This window comes from Pinus tabuliformis, chromosome 9 (assembly GCF_031772625.1).
Source record: "Pinus tabuliformis cultivar Carrire ecotype Pingquan chromosome 9, CPIR1, whole genome shotgun sequence".
Lineage (NCBI taxonomy): Eukaryota > Viridiplantae > Streptophyta > Pinopsida > Pinales > Pinaceae > Pinus > Pinus tabuliformis.
Window position 1 is genome coordinate 1645490670 of NC_142307.1, and position 16503 is coordinate 1645507172.

Consider the following 16503-nt stretch of genomic DNA (forward strand, 5'->3'; position numbering starts at 1 on the left):
ATTCGTGTTTGTTGGTCCGCGACTAGTATCATTGTTATCTCGCTTGTTATAGATATATATAAATTCGTTTTACAGTGTAAGAATAAAGAAGGGTTTACCTGTGAGTAACCCTTTTCAGCTAAATGGTTTCGTTGCTCTACCAGCAACCTAGGCTTGCCAGCCGAGTTCTTACAAATTTCTGTTTAAGCGAATAGCTCTCGATGTTAAGCACTTGCTACAACTGTAGGTTAAATCAAGTTATATCTGAGATACTGGTTCCTTTTCTTGCATGCATTCGTATCTTTATGTGAACGCACCACTGTATTGTTTATTTCATACATTATACAGTCACGGCCACTTCAGATATAACCCTGTTGTCTTGTCTCTCATATCTGTTTCTACGTTTAGTTTGTTTATTCACCCAGGAACTGGGTTGTGAGGTAACCTTGTTATCGGCTATGGTTGTTAATACATTTCTGTCGAATAGCTATTTACTTATTCACTATGACTGTTGTTATATGATATAGAATCACTGTTATGTTAATCATTTACTCAGTAGCGAATAACATATGCTGCTATTTAAAGTCTTCTGTGTATTAATAACCAGGGTGTCACAGTCCACCGTATGTGCGAAAGCTGTATTTTCTTGAAGTTATAAAGGAACTTGACATTTATAATTTGTATCTCAATATCTTTTACTTAATACAGAGGTTCATCTACCCGCATTTACATAGTTCTATTTCTTATGTAATAAATGAAACTCAGACATTCACATTTGCTTAAATAAATCTCTTACTTTACTAAGGAAGCTAAACCACTGTATAAGTTTGTTTGTATGCCGACTTTACCTGTTTCTCAATTAACTGTTAAAGGTACATACCTGGTAATCTGCTACTGTTGCTTGACTTTCAGCTCCCACCTGTTACAATATAGCTCTTAACCTCCCAACCTTGAGATCCACTGCACTGGATTCTCCCCCCGAGCTGTCTTGCAGGCCTGCAGCCTCCACAAGACTCATGCACCACCGTGCTGGGTTATCTGATCACAATCAGACTTAACCCCAATTTTCCACTCTGTCCTCCCTGGAATCTTTCCCCTGCCTGTTCATCAACAGCCCAGAGGTTTTCCTCCCCAGGACCTTTTCCTTGGGTGAGAGGCAGTTTCTTTTTCAGTTCCATAACTGATTTTATTTTCTTTTAATAGAAAATCCTCCTTTTGGAGGCTGCCAGCATTTCATCATTTCATCAATACACATGTGCAAAATAATCTCTTATATTTATATTAAAACTAATAATGTCTTTAATAAAACAAATTACCACTCATATGGTTTTACCACAGTAACTATCTGGAATTACAAATTACCGAGTCATTACATCTTCCCCCCCTGGGATTGGACATCGTCCCGATGTCCTTTCTCATTAAATAAATTCGGGTAGGCCTTTTTAAAAGGTTCCTCGTCTTCCCACGTAGCCTCCTCAGGGCCATAGTGCTGCCACAGCACTTTAATTTGGGTAATAACCCGTTTCCGCAGCCGCACTTCTCTCCGGTCGAGAATGCTCTGTGGTTCGACCAGGACCTCGCCTTCCGGTTCGACCTGCAAACAACCAGCACATAATCAATCTCCCATTGAATAAAGCTGCATAATCGAAACAACCGGATTAATTCTTACCCGCACATCTTGCCATTGAATAACATGTTTTGGGTCATATACATATTTCTTTAGGACAGAAACATGGAACACATTGTGAATCCTAATATGACTGGGTAAAGCTAGTTGGTAGGCCACAGGCCCCACTCTAGCTAGAATCTGAAACGGTCCAAAGTATCGAGGAGCCAGCTTGGCGCAACCACTCCACTGTAGTGTGCTCCTTCGGGTTTGAATCCTTACAAACACATGGTCGCCAACATTGTGCTCTGCGAACCTTCTTTTCCTATCTGCAAAGCTTTTCTGTCTGTCTTGTGCAGCCTTTAGATTTGCTCGCACTCTTTTTACCATTTCTTCCATATCTTTCAACATTTCCGGACCCAAACTCAGCTTATCCTCCAGTCCACTCCAACTTGAGGGTGTGTGGCACTTTCGCCCATATAGGACCTCAAAGGGACTTAGCTGAGTTGAAGTATGATACCCATTATTGTAGGCAAATTCAACCAAATGCAAATACTCTTCCCACTGACCAGGCTTTAACATTACATTCGCTCGCAACATGTCTTCCAACACCTGATTGACTCGCTCGGTTTGGCCATCGGTCTGTGGGTGATAAGCCGTGCTGAAATTCAATCGAGTGCCTAACTCGGCAAACAATGTCCTCCAAAAGGTGGACGTGAATTTCACATCCCGGTCTGATATAATTACCTTTGGCATTCCATGCAAGCGGAACACGTGTTGCATAAAGAGATGCGCGATTTGTACCGCCTTGTAAGTAGACTGCACCGGTATGAAGTGCGCTGCTTTACTCAATTTATCAACCACGACCATAATTGAATCATTGCCCTTCTTCGTTCGTGGTAGCCCGGTTATAAAATCCATAGAAATGGTTTCCCATTTCCATTCCGGAATAGGCAGAGGCTGTAACAGTCCCGCTGGGTGTTGATGTTCAGCCTTAATTTGCTGGCATTCCAGACATCTTGCCAAGTATTCCACTATCTGCTTCTTCATTCCTGGCCAGTAATACTCCTTCTTAAGTGCTGTGACCATCTTTTGGTACCCTGGATGGCCAGTGTAGTGACTGATATGAAACTCATCTAAAATCAGCTTCTTAAGGTCATTTGAATCAGGCACATACATTCTTTTATTAAAATACAGCAATCCAGCATTATCCAATGTGTACCCTTGTTGTAACTTTTCATTATCAGATTGCTGAACCTGCTGTTTTAAATGCTGATATTCAGAATCATTATTGGCTGCTGTTCTTATCTGTTCAACCAGCGTACTTCGCCACTTACTGGCTGAAAGTTCACATAAGCAGTGAACCTTTCGACTTAAGGCATCTGCCACTCGATTTTCCTTGCCCTTCAAATGCTTTATTTCAAAGTCAAATCCACTTAGAAAATCTGCCCAACGACCTTGCCTTGCATTCAAGGTAGGTTGGCTGAAATAATGCGTCAAACTGTGATGATCAGTTAACAACAGAAATTTCTTTCCCAGAAGATAATGTCGCCACATCTTTAGCGCGTGAATCACAGCAGTTAACTCTAAATCATAAGCAGAGTATCTTTGCTCATGTTCTTTTAGTTTCCTCGATTCATATGCTATAACCTTTCCTTCCTGCATTAGTACTCCTCCCACGCCCTCCTTGCTTGCATCGGTACACACCACATAGTCCTTACTAGGATCAGCAATCCTCAGAATAGGTGCGGTGGTGAGAAGATGCTTTAAACGGTCAAAACTCTGTTGACACTCTGCTGTCCATTTGAATATCTTTCCTTTCTTTTGCAAGGAGGTGATAGGATAGGCTATCCTAGAAAAGCCTTCCACAAATCTCCGGTAGTAACCAGCTAACCCCATGAAGGATCTGATATCAGCAACGTCTTTAGGTATAGGCCACTCCATAATAGATTTTATCTTCTCAGGGTCGACCGCAATTCCCTCCTTCGTAATCACGTGGCCCAAGTACTGAATTTCTTCTTTGAAGAAATCACATTTGCTAAACTTAGCATATAGCTGATGCTCCCGGAGTGTTTGCAACACCAATCTAAGATGCTCCTCATGTTCCTGTTGGGAACGAGAATATATCAATATGTCGTCAATGAATATCAATACAAACTTGTCCAAAAATCTGTGAAACACGCTATTCATCATGCACATAAAAGTAGCAGGTGCATTGGTCAGCCCAAAAGGTAGCACTACAAATTCGTAGTGCCCATAGCGTGTCCGAAAAGCAGTTTTGGCAATGTCCTCATCTTTAATCCTGATCTGATGGTAACCAGATCGCAGGTCAATTTTGGAAAACACTTTTGCCCCTTTCACTTGGTCAAAGAGTTCATCTATTCTGGGCAAAGGGTACTTGTTTTTGACCGTAAGCTTATTCAGCTGCCGATAATCTATGCACATGCGCAGAGTTCCGTCCTTCTTTTTTACGAACAATACTGGTGCTCCCCAGGGTGACACACTGGGTCGAATGTACTGTTTCTCCAACAGCTCCTGGAGCTGCATTTTCAACTCTGTTAACTCTGGTATGCTCATCCGGTATGGTGCTCGCGATACTGGTGCCGCCCCCGGTATCAACTCTATGGTGAAGTCTATGTCCCTTCTTGGAGGCAAACCCGGTACCTCTTCAGGAAAGACATCTGTAAATTCCTGTACCACAGGAATGTCATCTATTGCAGACATCTTATTCTTCTGATTCGCATAGCCCACTTGTATGGCATAGACCTGACATTTCTTCCGAATGCATTTAGCTAGCTGAGTTGCAGTGATAGGTCGTATCTGAACCGGATGTTTAATTCCCTGCAATTCCTGTTGCTGCCCCAAATCATCTTTATAGTATATGGTCTTGGTTTTACAATTTACCAACGACCAGTGCTTTTCCAACCAATCCATACCAATAAGAATGTCGTAGGAGCCTAACGGAAGTACATTCAAGTCTGCTGTTACAGGCTGTCCAGCTATGCTGAAAGAACAGTTATTGACTTTAGCTAAAACCCGCCTTTTGGCTCCCGTAGCTAACTGGACCAACCATGGGTTTTTGAACTTTTCTGGTGGTAGCTTACAGTGTTCCACTACTTTTGGGCTAACATAACTTAAAGTAGCTCCTGGATCAATAAGTACAGCTACAGAAAGGTGGGAAATCTTACCTTCGAATTCCACCATGGAAGGTTGGTATTCCGCCTGCCGGTCTTCTAATGCTGCGTTGATCCTTGGTACGCTGCGCGCCACATCCCCAACAGTTGAAGCTTCATGAACTTGAGATATTTGCTCAGTTCTTTTACGCTGTGGACAATTTCTAGCATAATGTGGTCCCTCACATATCCAGCACTGAACTGGAGGTCTGGTCCCTTCACCCTCCGATTTAGCAGGGGGTTCACTGATCCTGCTCTCGCTTGGCTTAGGCCGGAAGGTACCCTTGTTTGTGCTTCTGTTAAATTGCCCCTTTCCAGCCCCTTTACCACCATCTCTGCGGCTGCCTTTGTTGTTTCCAGCAATTCTGCTACCTTTTCTTTCATTCCATTTTCTGTTTGGAACTTCTCCCTTTAGTTTGTTCTGCTGGTAGCAAATTCTAGCCTTCCGAATTGCCTCATCCATAGTCCGGGGATTGTCAAATTCAATCCGTTCCCTTATGTAGGCCGGTAAACTACTCACGAACCTCTGCACCTTAGCCTTCTCCTCTTTAATGTAAGGCACATAACGAAGCAGAGAGGTGAAACGATTTATAAATTCATCCATGGACTGCTGTCCTAGGCGTAAGTCATGGAATTCTCGCGCCTTCTCATCGTAAAAGCGCTCAGTTAAATACCTTTCCTTAAAATATTTCTGGAATTTCTCCCAGGTTATGCTCTGCTCACTTACTCCCTTCACAATTTTAATTTCTTCCCACCATAAGGTGGCCTTGCCTTGCAACTGAAAGATAGCCAGCCGTGCCTTCAGATTTTGGTCATATTCGTAAAGTTGAAAATATTTATTAATATTAATCAACCAGGCTTCTGCTGCTTCTTCCTGCTCTCCATCAAAGAGTGGAGGTTTGATTTTTCGGAATTCCCCTTGTAACTCCACTTTCTGCCTCTTGAAGGTTTGTTGTTCTTGTACATTATCAGAATGATCTTCCTGCTCTTCAGAAAGCCCAGGTGCATAATCCCGTTCCTCAGTGCCCCTTTGCTGTTCTGCACTAGGGCTGGCCAAGGGTGGGTTTTGTTTATCTGACAAGCTCTTTAGTATCCTTTCTTGTTCCATAGTTAATCGCGCATTATCCTCTCGCAGGCGTGCCATCTCCCCTTTCAGCTCCTGAACAGTTTGCAATATTGCCTGATTGGTACTGCGTGTCTCAGCACCAAGCTGTACCCACAACCCTGCATTTTCCGGAGGGCTGCCGCCAGCTCCCGGCATTTCTTCCATCTTCTATTAACTGTTAACAGGTAACTGTCTTTATTTGGTTCTCCTGGTAGTACACAAGAAAGACAATTAATTACTTGTTACTATGTAAACTTTTCAAATAGTTTTTGCTGTCCCAGAGGCCACAGTTTTGAAACCTCTGCTCTGATACCACATTGTCACGATCTCAACTCAATATGCCAACACACATAAAAAAAAAAAATTTTACTTGTTACCTAACTCTACCTTGAGTCATCGGGTATACATGATACCTGGTCTATATAAGTAAATAGTTCTTAACATGACTATAAATGTTTATGTTTAAAACCCCTTCACGCACATATATAGTTCTTGGCATGATAATATATCTTTATATTTAAAGACCCTTACACATTGACATGATACGTGGGTAACACATCTACCACCCGCACTTTCACTTAACAGTATTAATGTTTGATGGGATGCATTAACTTGAATGCCACTTGGTGAGCGGAGGTAATTCCAACTCACTGCTCCGTGGCCAGGTGGCTGTGAGCCATGTGAACGCATGTGATCACGCGGGCGGATTGACCTTCGGTATGCGAGCCACACTCCCGCTCAAACGAACGGTGGCGATCTCTTTTCCAGATTGGATGGTGCTGATTAATCCTAGGGTTTGGTTGACAATATATGTTGCCGGGTTCTTCGGTTTTGGCTCATTTTCAACAATGCTTCAGCCTCTCCTCCGACAGTGTCCCTCTCTCTGCAGCCTGGTTCCTTGCGCAGGTATGAAATCTTACCACCATGGCAATCCTCCAAGAGTTACTGTTAGCTGTTTATGGTTTTGATTCGGTTCTTGCTATGCTCATTATTTGTCTGTACCGTTGCTAACAATGACAATCTCGCGCAGGAAATTTGGTCTCGGCGTCTGCCACTATCCGAAAAGGTTCCAGGTCATCCCGCATACTTCCGGGTAAGTCTTCGTCGTTGGGTGTATTACCCCTTAGGGTTTACTGTAATGTAAGGTTGGCAGCTCCCTCTGGCCGAGACTAGGCTCATGCCTGTGCTATTGTGTCTCAGGTCGATTAACCCTGCTCACAACTGGGTATGGCTTTACAGGCGGCGTTTCATCCTGTACTGTAAATCCATGAAACCCTGTGGTGAAGTTGCTTTCTGTTTACGCCCTCGGGCCCCAATGAGGGTTTGACTGTTTGTCTTTTAAGTTATAAGTTCAGTTGTAAAGTGTTTTATGTAATACTTCTCCTTATTTGTACATTGTTACTGTATTCGGTTTTACCCAACCGACATATTCTTATCAGTTCTTGATACAGTTATTATTTTTGATTAACTGATGGCCTTACCCTACGGCCCATTACAGTAATGAACATATATATAGATTCTGCTTGTTGTGCTATTCTGGTCATTTCGTAGTTACTTATCCGCTCTTGTTTCATGTATTATCTTATTGATTCGAACTCATGGTTTTTAAACAGATTATGTTTCCATTCTCTTTTACGGCGGAATCAGGGTTATGGCTTGCTCCTGGAATAATGGGAGCAAGCATCCCCTTCTCGCTCGCATGTATGTTTAAAGGATGGCGATGTAATCCTAATGGTTAATAACGTATGCAATTTCCAGTTCTCTGTATCGTTTCTCAATCCAATATTGTTATTTGTGTTTGTTGGTCCGCGGCTAGTATCATTGTTATCTCGCTTGTTATAGATATAAATTCGTTTTACAGTGTAAGAATAAAGAAGGGTTTACCTGTGAGTAACCCTTTTCAGCTAACTGGCCTCGTTGCTCTACAGCAACCTAGGCTTGCCAGCCGAGTTCTTACAAATTTCTGTTTAAGCGAATAGCTCTCAATGTTAAGCACTTGCTACAACTGTAGATTAAATCAAGTTATATCTGAGATACTGGTTCCTTTTCTTGCATGCATTCGTTTCTTTATGTGAACGCACCACTGTATTATTTATTTCATACTTTATACAGTCACGACCACTTCAGATATAACCCTGTTGTCTTGTCTCTCATATCTGTTTCTACGTTTAGTTTGTTTATTCACCCAGGAACTGGGATGTAAGGTAACCTTGTTATCGGCTATGGTTATTAATACATTTCTGTCGAATAGCTATTTACTTATTCACTATGACTGTTGTTATATGATATAGATTCACTGTTATGTTAATCATTTGCTCAGTAGCGAATAACATATACTGCTATTTAAAGTCTTCTGTGTGTTAATAACCAGGGTGTCACAGTCCACCGTATGTGCGAAAGCTGTATTTTCTTGAAGTTATACAGGAACTTGACATTTATAATTTGTATTTAAATATTTCCTACTTAATACAGAGATTCATCTACCAGCATTACATAGTTCTATTTCTTATGTAATAAATGAAACTCAGACATTCACATTTGCTTACATAAATCTCTTACTTTACTAAGAAAGCTAAACCACTGTATAAGTTTGATTGTATGCCGACTTTACCTGTTTCTCAATTAACTGTTAAAGGTACATACCTGGTAATCTGCTACTGTTGCTTGACCTTCAGCTCCCACCTGTTACAATATAGCTCTTAACCTCCCAACCTTGAGATCCACTGCACTGGATTCTCCCCCCGAGCCGTCTTGCAGGCCTGCAGCCTCCATAAGACTCATGCACCACCGTGCTGGGTTATCTGATCACAATCAGACTTAACCCCAATTTTCCACTCTATCCTCCCTGGAATCTTTCCCCTGCCTGTTCATCAACAGCCCAAAGGTTTTCCTCCCCAGGACCTTTTCCTTGGGTGAGAGGCAGTTTCTTTTTCAGTTCCATAACTGATTTTATTTTCTTTTAATAGAAAATCCTCCTTTTGGAGGATGCCAGCATTTCATCATTTCATCAATACACATGTGCAAAATAATCTCTTATATTTATATTAAAACTAATAATGTCTTTAATAAAACAAATTACCACTCATATAGTTTTACCACAGTAACTATCTGGAATTACAAATTACCGAGTCATTACACGTGGTGCAATAACGCAATCGATAATGTCGTTACCAACTTTTATGAGTCTTGGATTTATTGCCTGTGCTCTAACCATTCATATGCAATTGTTGAGTCATTTTTCTTGCAGAGTCGATCAATCATGTCCATGCGTGGAAATCGTGCGACTCGTTTTCAATATCGCTTTTGCAAGGAATCGACGGTTTTGTTTTTTCTACACGATCTTCGAAATTGGAGGCAATTTTTTTTTTTTAAAGATTGACATTTCAGAGTGTTTAAAGAATCTTTTATATAATTGAATTAAAATAAATTAACATCATAGGTCTTTATTTAACCAACTGACCAACAAACTTATTATTCACAAAGTATGATAATATATTTCATCATAATAAGTTGTAGAACTTAATTTTAATTAAAATATGAAACAATAGAAACCCTGCGACATCTTGGCAATGATAATATGGGAGTGATGGGACCGTGGTGTTATTATACGTGCCCGTAAGCAGGTTTATATTGCAATTTGTTGGTAATTTCTTTTAGATTTTGTCTTAAACTTTTTTTATAGAGAAATTATCATATTAAATGAATATTTTAGAAACGATTTTTATAGAGTTTATTTTAGGATGGTATTAATTTTTTTTATAAAATATAAATTTGAAAAAAAAAATGACATGCAGTTTATAATTATGAAATAAGCATTATTAAATATTATGAATTAACTATATTTTAAATAACAACTCTAAACTATTTCATATAATTTTTTTATTAGAATTATAATTATTCAAAGTTATACAATAACCGGAGAGGTTTCGGGTTTTAATTTTGGTACGTTTGTTTAATCTTGGCATACTCGACCTACTTTCTACGTAGGCAACTTAGTCTATGTAACTATATTAATAGATATATAATTGTTTTACTATTAATATATATGTGATATGATGTAAATCTACAAGCACGTAATTCCACAAGCTCAGATATGTGTGATCGTAGTAAATAGTGGAACGAAAGCTTTAGGTAGTTAAATGTAAAATTACTACTTAGATTTGGTCGTTTTTCGCTATATATATATTTATATTTTTTAATATTTATATAATATATTATATTATATTATTTTTCGTTTATATTCTAGTGAGTAATGTATATGATAATTAAAAATTGAGATCGTTTTTAAATTTTTAAATTAATAATTGGAAAAATCAATGTAATATAAAATAAATGACCATATGTTTTTTTGTTATAGTATTCACTTAAGTTAATTTATTTAGATAAATGCTTTAGATTTTTTTTTTTAATTTATTAATTTTTTTTATGTATTTTATATATATTTAGAATTTTTAATAGAATTTTCTATTTTATAATAATAATAATAATAATAATAATAATAATTTAATTGTAAAGTTACTATTAAACCAAATACTAACAAGAGTTTACTATGTTTATATAAAATAATTTACTAATTAATGTGGTTACTAAATAAAAATTGTTTGTAATAGCTAAAAGAAACAGTTACAAAGAGACACTTACCCATCTATAGATGGGGAAAGAGTCCACAGAGGATATCGTGGAGCTGGGTGAAATCAACCAGTGAGAGAAAACTCATAAGCAATGCATGATAGAGCTATTTCACTGTAACAAACAGATACACATGTATCCTTGAAACTGTAAAAATAACATCTATAAGAACAGGTTAAGAATCTCGAACAAATAATAGCAAGAAGGAGAAATAAGTTAAATATGTACAGTAATGAAAATATACCAATAGAGGGAAACATAAAATTCATTCTTTTAAATGCAAAGGACTGAACATATATAGACTGTAATTTTAAAAACTTAAATTAAGCTATAGCAGCATAATTGGCTCTTTGACCTGAAAATGTCACAATCATGAAATAACCCAACTCTCGAATAATTTTTAAATAGATGTCTCCTCTTCAACATTTATTTTCTTTCAGAGAAAAATACCCAGGTAAACCGGCAATCGAAACTCATAACAACAGTTCAAAACCCATGCTACTGCGGTGCGCAAAACATAACCAATGTACATAGACATCCAAATAAAGGTCTAGCTTAACAAGTTTCGCGTAAAGCCTCTACCCGGAAAACATTTCTTCAATAGAGAAAATTACCATATAACTATTAAACATTCATGAACCATAGAGGAATTTTCTAACTTGTAAACACCCAAGGAGAATCATAAGCTCTTAAAAACATAAATTATGTTTTCTTAACCATGTGAGTAGCTTGTCGGCTACAGTAGGATACTTGCAATCATGTACCAGTGACCATAGAATCCATTAAGAAGGTAAACCTGCTAGTGAAAAAATAAAAAAGATGCCGAGAAGGTGGCGACCATACCTGAGACTAGAGGATTCTAGCAGATGGCTTTCCACCTTCATTCCAGTAAAATTTATGAGTTAGCCAAATTTAGAAACATAAATTTGCATGGAAATGTTAGAAGAAATCTATGGAATATATGAACAATAAGAAAATTGTGTGCTTACCTTCTGGTAATCGACTTCAGACCTGGCTACCTTCCGCAGAACCGAAAAACCATCGACCCACCCCTAGACGGTGGAAGCAACCAATTAAACACTCCACCAGATGAAAGACCGAAGTGAATCCAAAACTTAGATAATGTAGAAAGTTGAAATAGCATAGGGTCAAGTAGTTTAGGATACCTTCTGGTGTGAGGCTGACTAAAATATCCATTGCACACAACTGAAATGGTCATGAGCCGACCTAAAACCACTGAAAGGCCAACCTTGTTGTAGAATAACGAAAAACCAAAAGCTGCCAATAGCAAATGACTCCACAACTGGCCAGATGCGGGGAGTTGGTTAGATGGTTAAACCCTAAACCCTCCCCACCATCAGATTTCCCATCAAAGATCAATGGTAGTAAATGAGGCCAGGTGTCACAGGTGAGCCCAACCCTCTGATGGATACATGCAGCGAGATCAACCATGGGTATTCCGCATGTACTAAAGTACAAGAAACATTTAAAGAAGGTTTGATCATGGACGACTACACCAGTTGGGAGACATGCGTAAAGTATTTGCAAGACAGCATATACATCATGAACTGTGTTGTATTTAATATAAATAGTCAAGCCATAAGTGCACCACTAAGGATCATGTAATCATTGTTATGTGTTAAATATTACTAATTATTTATTTATTTATTTAGATATTTCATAAACTATTTGTTTATGGTGTTACAAATGGTATTACAGCTCAGGTTCATACACTGAGACTCTTTGGGGAATTATGTATATATGAATAAATGTGACATTAATCAAAATAACTAAGTATGTGTGCATGTGAACACAAAGACCCGCATCAACACAAAAGGGGTCAGAATGTAGAGGAGCATAGGACCACAAAACCCGCTAGAGACAACTTATGTGAATGCCAACCCTCACATTTGGATATGACTAGGAGAGGAATCTCGTTAAGCTAATGTTGTTCTACTCTAAACCATTTAGCAACTGTGTGTTGAGATGAAAAATTTAATAACACACAATGAACGACTACGACTAGAACATGAGAGAATTCTTAGAAGTCTATCCAATCGACAGAACCAACGAGATCCAGACCCGAGTGCTGAAGTTCAAGACAAAAACCCAATGACTCAGCATGGAGAAGAGAATGCTGAGTCAACTGAGAAACATGGGGAAGATGAAGAAGGGCATTCAAACAATGTCTCCGACCAATGAAAGACAAAAAGATAGAAATCTGAGTTACAAGGAGAATTCAAAAAGTTTAAACTGTCACTCTTTCAAGGGGAATCTGAAGTGGCAGCGGAAGCTTGTTTAATTGACATGAGAAAATACTTTCAGATTTATGATTACACCAATAAATGGGAAGCACGTTTGGCAGTTTATCAGTTAAGAGCTAAGGCTACCCTTTGGAGGGAAGAAATCAAAACGGTGAGAAAAATTGATGAAGAACACGTTACATGGAAAGAATTTCAAAAGCATTTCAAGGATAAGTATCGAACTGAACATTATTATGATGAAAAAGGAAAGGAATTTCACGAGTTAAGATTGGGAACCTTATTTTGTAATCAACATAATTGTTAGCAATATCAAATCTCGTGACATGATTTGGATAAGAACCTCCATGTATTTTATAAGAAACTAAATATGTAGGTTTTCATCGTTACTAGTCGTAAATATGTTATTGATGCAATTCATACGAAAATTGTGTGGAGTTTTAAAAGCTTCCTGAGTGAACATTCTATCCATTAAATATAATATAATATAATTTTTCCTTCAAAATTGAAATTACATTATTTGATTTTAATGAACCAACTATTAAGATCCCAATTCCAAAGGAAGAACCAACTTTTTTGATGCTTCATTACCTTTATGGCCTAAGTGATTTAGGGTCTTAATATTTCCAAACGCTTCATTAGAAATGGTCGAATTGGGGCAACCTCTCAATGATAAATATTCAAGTCCAATAAGATTCCCAAAAGAACTTGGAAGAATATGCAACGTGAAACATTTGTCAAATCTATTTCCTAGATGCTTTTTTCAAATCTATTTCTTGGACGTTTGTTAGATTTCTATTGAATTGAGAAGCGAGATCATTTCTGAATTGTTTCTTAACACTAAGTATTTCAAGGAGTGTACATCGCATAGTTCTCCAGGAAAAGTTTTGAATAACACATTGCTTATGTCAATATGTAGTAAGTGCCTCGTTTTCATTATGGACATGGGAAGCTTGAAAGGGGATCACAGGTACTCAAATCTCACAACTTGCGAGCAAGTTACAATGAGAAAAAGTCTATGATGATTTTTGGTGAGAAAATGAAGAGTCACTAGAGAAATTTTGAGTTCTAAAATCAGTCTCCTAAAGAATATTATTCATTGAATAATAATGGAAATAATAAAATAATATTAGATTACGTCATCACATTTTAGAGGGAAGAAAGAAAAAAATATCTTTTCAACTCTTATTTACAAGTTATCTCCATACAGTTTTACTCAAATTTCGAGCTGGAGCACTCGCTATATGCATAATGTAGTTCATCATCCAAAGAGTACCCTTGTTTCATACTTTTGATGGACCTTTCTACACAAAAAATTATAAATACATGAAAGAAATGATTGCAATCAGGTTTTACATGTATTTCTCAAATTTTTTGTAGCAGGGTCCATCAAAAGTATAAAATATGGGCACTCCTTTGATGAGAAATTAAATTTTGTATCTAATGAGTGCTCCCACTTGAATATGAGTAAAACAGTAGGGAGATAAGTTGAAAATATCAGTTGAAAAAGTAGTTTTTTTTTTTTTTACATTTTTACTCCAAAAATGGTGAATCCTACCCCATGGTTGACATCATCATAATGAATCATATTGGTTCTTATAAATCTGATTTGGGTTTTACACTTTTGTTTTGAGACCTATTTTTGACCTCAAAATTTCTTTAATTAACAACGAACGAAAGGAAATAAGTATACTTGATATTCACATTACCATGGTATTCTTAATTCATTTCCTTCCACCTCTGAAACTTTTAAATTCTTATTGAGAATCCAGGAGGGTGGGGACGAATGCGTTCACTTATAACAATCTAGAGATATGGTGCTTGCACCCTTAAATAATTATCTTCAACTACAAAAAGTTGAAAATTCAAAATACAACAAAAATGGAAACCATCTAATAAACATTTGAGATAGCTCCCAAATAGGAAGAAAAGAATAAGTAGATTACTAAAGAAGGCAGATATATTAAATTGAAGTAGGAATATATATCAAATCACGGAGCTCAAAAGGTTTGAGATTTTTTAGAACTATCAGAAGGCGTAAGTAGATGATTGAAGTGAATGCAGGTGGATTAAAACGCTGATACCCTTTGTAAATTTTGTGGAATTTATACTCCATTTTAAATTGAAATATTTACCAACCCTCTATCCATAATCATGAAGTGACTAGGCCAATAGTTTTAACACTCCTCAAATTGAAGAGTGATTTTTTAATCTAATCTTTATTTGTGAAGGTTGAATTTATTATGTAAACATCATTTTGGAAGAGAAAAAATTTAAACAAAATGTTCCTTGATGGGAAGTATAAAGGCTCAAAGTGTTAAAAGAATTTGATTGACTGGTAAACAGAAATCCAAATTCCGTCCCTAGTCGTTGGTAAATTAATCCATGCTCAATGTCACCCAACAAATACATTCTTGGTCCTTCCTGATGTCACTTTCCATAAGTGACGTATCACCATAATTACAGTCATGATTTTGCCACCCAATCTGCATCCAATTTTCACATCACCTATAATTATATATATATTTATTAAGAGAAAAGAAGAATAAGTGTGACCATTGACCAAACCTTTGCAATGATTGATCTCCTTGTTTTGTAGTCATCCCTCAATCACAACATTTCTTCACCTTCCTGATTTTCATTTCAAACATCGTCATGATGAAGACGTCATTTCTCTTTATTTTCGTTTCCCCTTTCTTTTCACTTTAACATTGTTGAGAGAGAAAAGTATGGTGTAATATATTACATTATAATTTACTCTAATATTTACCAACTTATATTTGTTTTAAACCTAGCTCTATCAAGTGCTAAGAGGGATCAAATATTTCCAGTTACAAACTATTCCTCAATTTTTGCACTAAAAAATAGATTTGCGCTTGTACATATTTGATACTATAGAGGCTTGAAAAATCCAGGTTTAAGATGGATGTAGACTAGTTTAAATTATCTAAAATATTGTAACTTTCTTTTACATTTAAATTATACTTCGTTTTGTTTCTTCTTTTCTTATAATGGGCTACAACTTGTATATTTAAATAATTTGAAGTCAAGCAAATTATACATCCATATTATGCACTCATATTTCTAATAATCATTTAGAAAATGAAATCATTAAGTAGGAATTAAATTTTAAAATATCATAAATGATCATTATTTTTTACCTTGATATAATTTACCTCACACCCAAATTTTAACTATGATGTATATTTGTGTAATTTATTGAAGCATTATTTTCCATTTAAAATATTATTATCATTAAACATGTTCTTTTTATCTAGAGAAAAACATTTCAAATCTATATATGTATGCATATTTATTTATTTTCCCTTCGTTAAAATTTACCTCAAAAAAAGCATGTTATATATATATATATATATATATATATATATATACATATAGTTTTTTCTTTATATATTTGAAATACTTATTCAAATTTATTTAGACAAAGTTTACCTCACATGAAATCATTTTAGCTCATATCAATTTACTTACACACAAACACATTTTAACTATAATGTCAATTTACATAACTTTTACTGGAAACATTTTTGTTTTTTAAGTATTCTAATTTCATGAAACATTTCACATAATCAAAATTGTCGCTTTATTCAATTTCACATTTTACCCAATAATCTTATATGATTTTTTACCTTACAGATAAAATTTATTCTAATATTTTTTGTGCAATACCCTCAAAGCTAAGTGGGATGAGGAATGAGGTGTTGGTAAGTTTTGTAGTTGGGTGAGGTT

At 36.6% G+C, this 16503-nt stretch overlaps 1 protein-coding gene across 1 annotated transcript; it reads right to left on the minus strand.

Annotated features, from left to right (window-relative positions):
* Window positions 1-1594: 1594 nt before the first annotated feature.
* LOC149155153 (uncharacterized) lies at window positions 1595-6028 on the minus strand. The gene is made up of 4 exons (XM_089444329.1): window positions 5723-6028; window positions 3984-5536; window positions 2602-3068; window positions 1595-2424 (listed from the first exon to the last, which is right to left on the minus strand). The coding sequence occupies exons 1-4, from the start codon at window positions 6026-6028 to the stop codon at window positions 1595-1597; spliced, it is 3156 nt and encodes a 1051-aa protein (XP_089300455.1).
* Between the last annotated feature and the right edge of the window lie 10475 nt (window positions 6029-16503).

What these genes read in the sequence shown, in the direction of transcription:
- LOC149155153 (XM_089444329.1), bottom strand. Translation starts at nt 6,028, where the DNA reads ATGGAAGAAATGCCGGGAGCTGGCGGCAGCCCTCCGGAAAATGCAGGG. An exon ending in AGGAAGATCATTCTGATAAT is followed by an intron (nt 5,537 to 5,722) that starts GTACAAGAACAA and finishes GCTATCTTTCAG; the next exon opens with TTGCAAGGCAAGGCCACCTT. An exon ending in AGTGGAATACTTGGCAAGAT is followed by an intron (nt 2,425 to 2,601) that starts GTCTGGAATGCC and finishes TGAGTAAAGCAG; the next exon opens with CGCACTTCATACCGGTGCAG.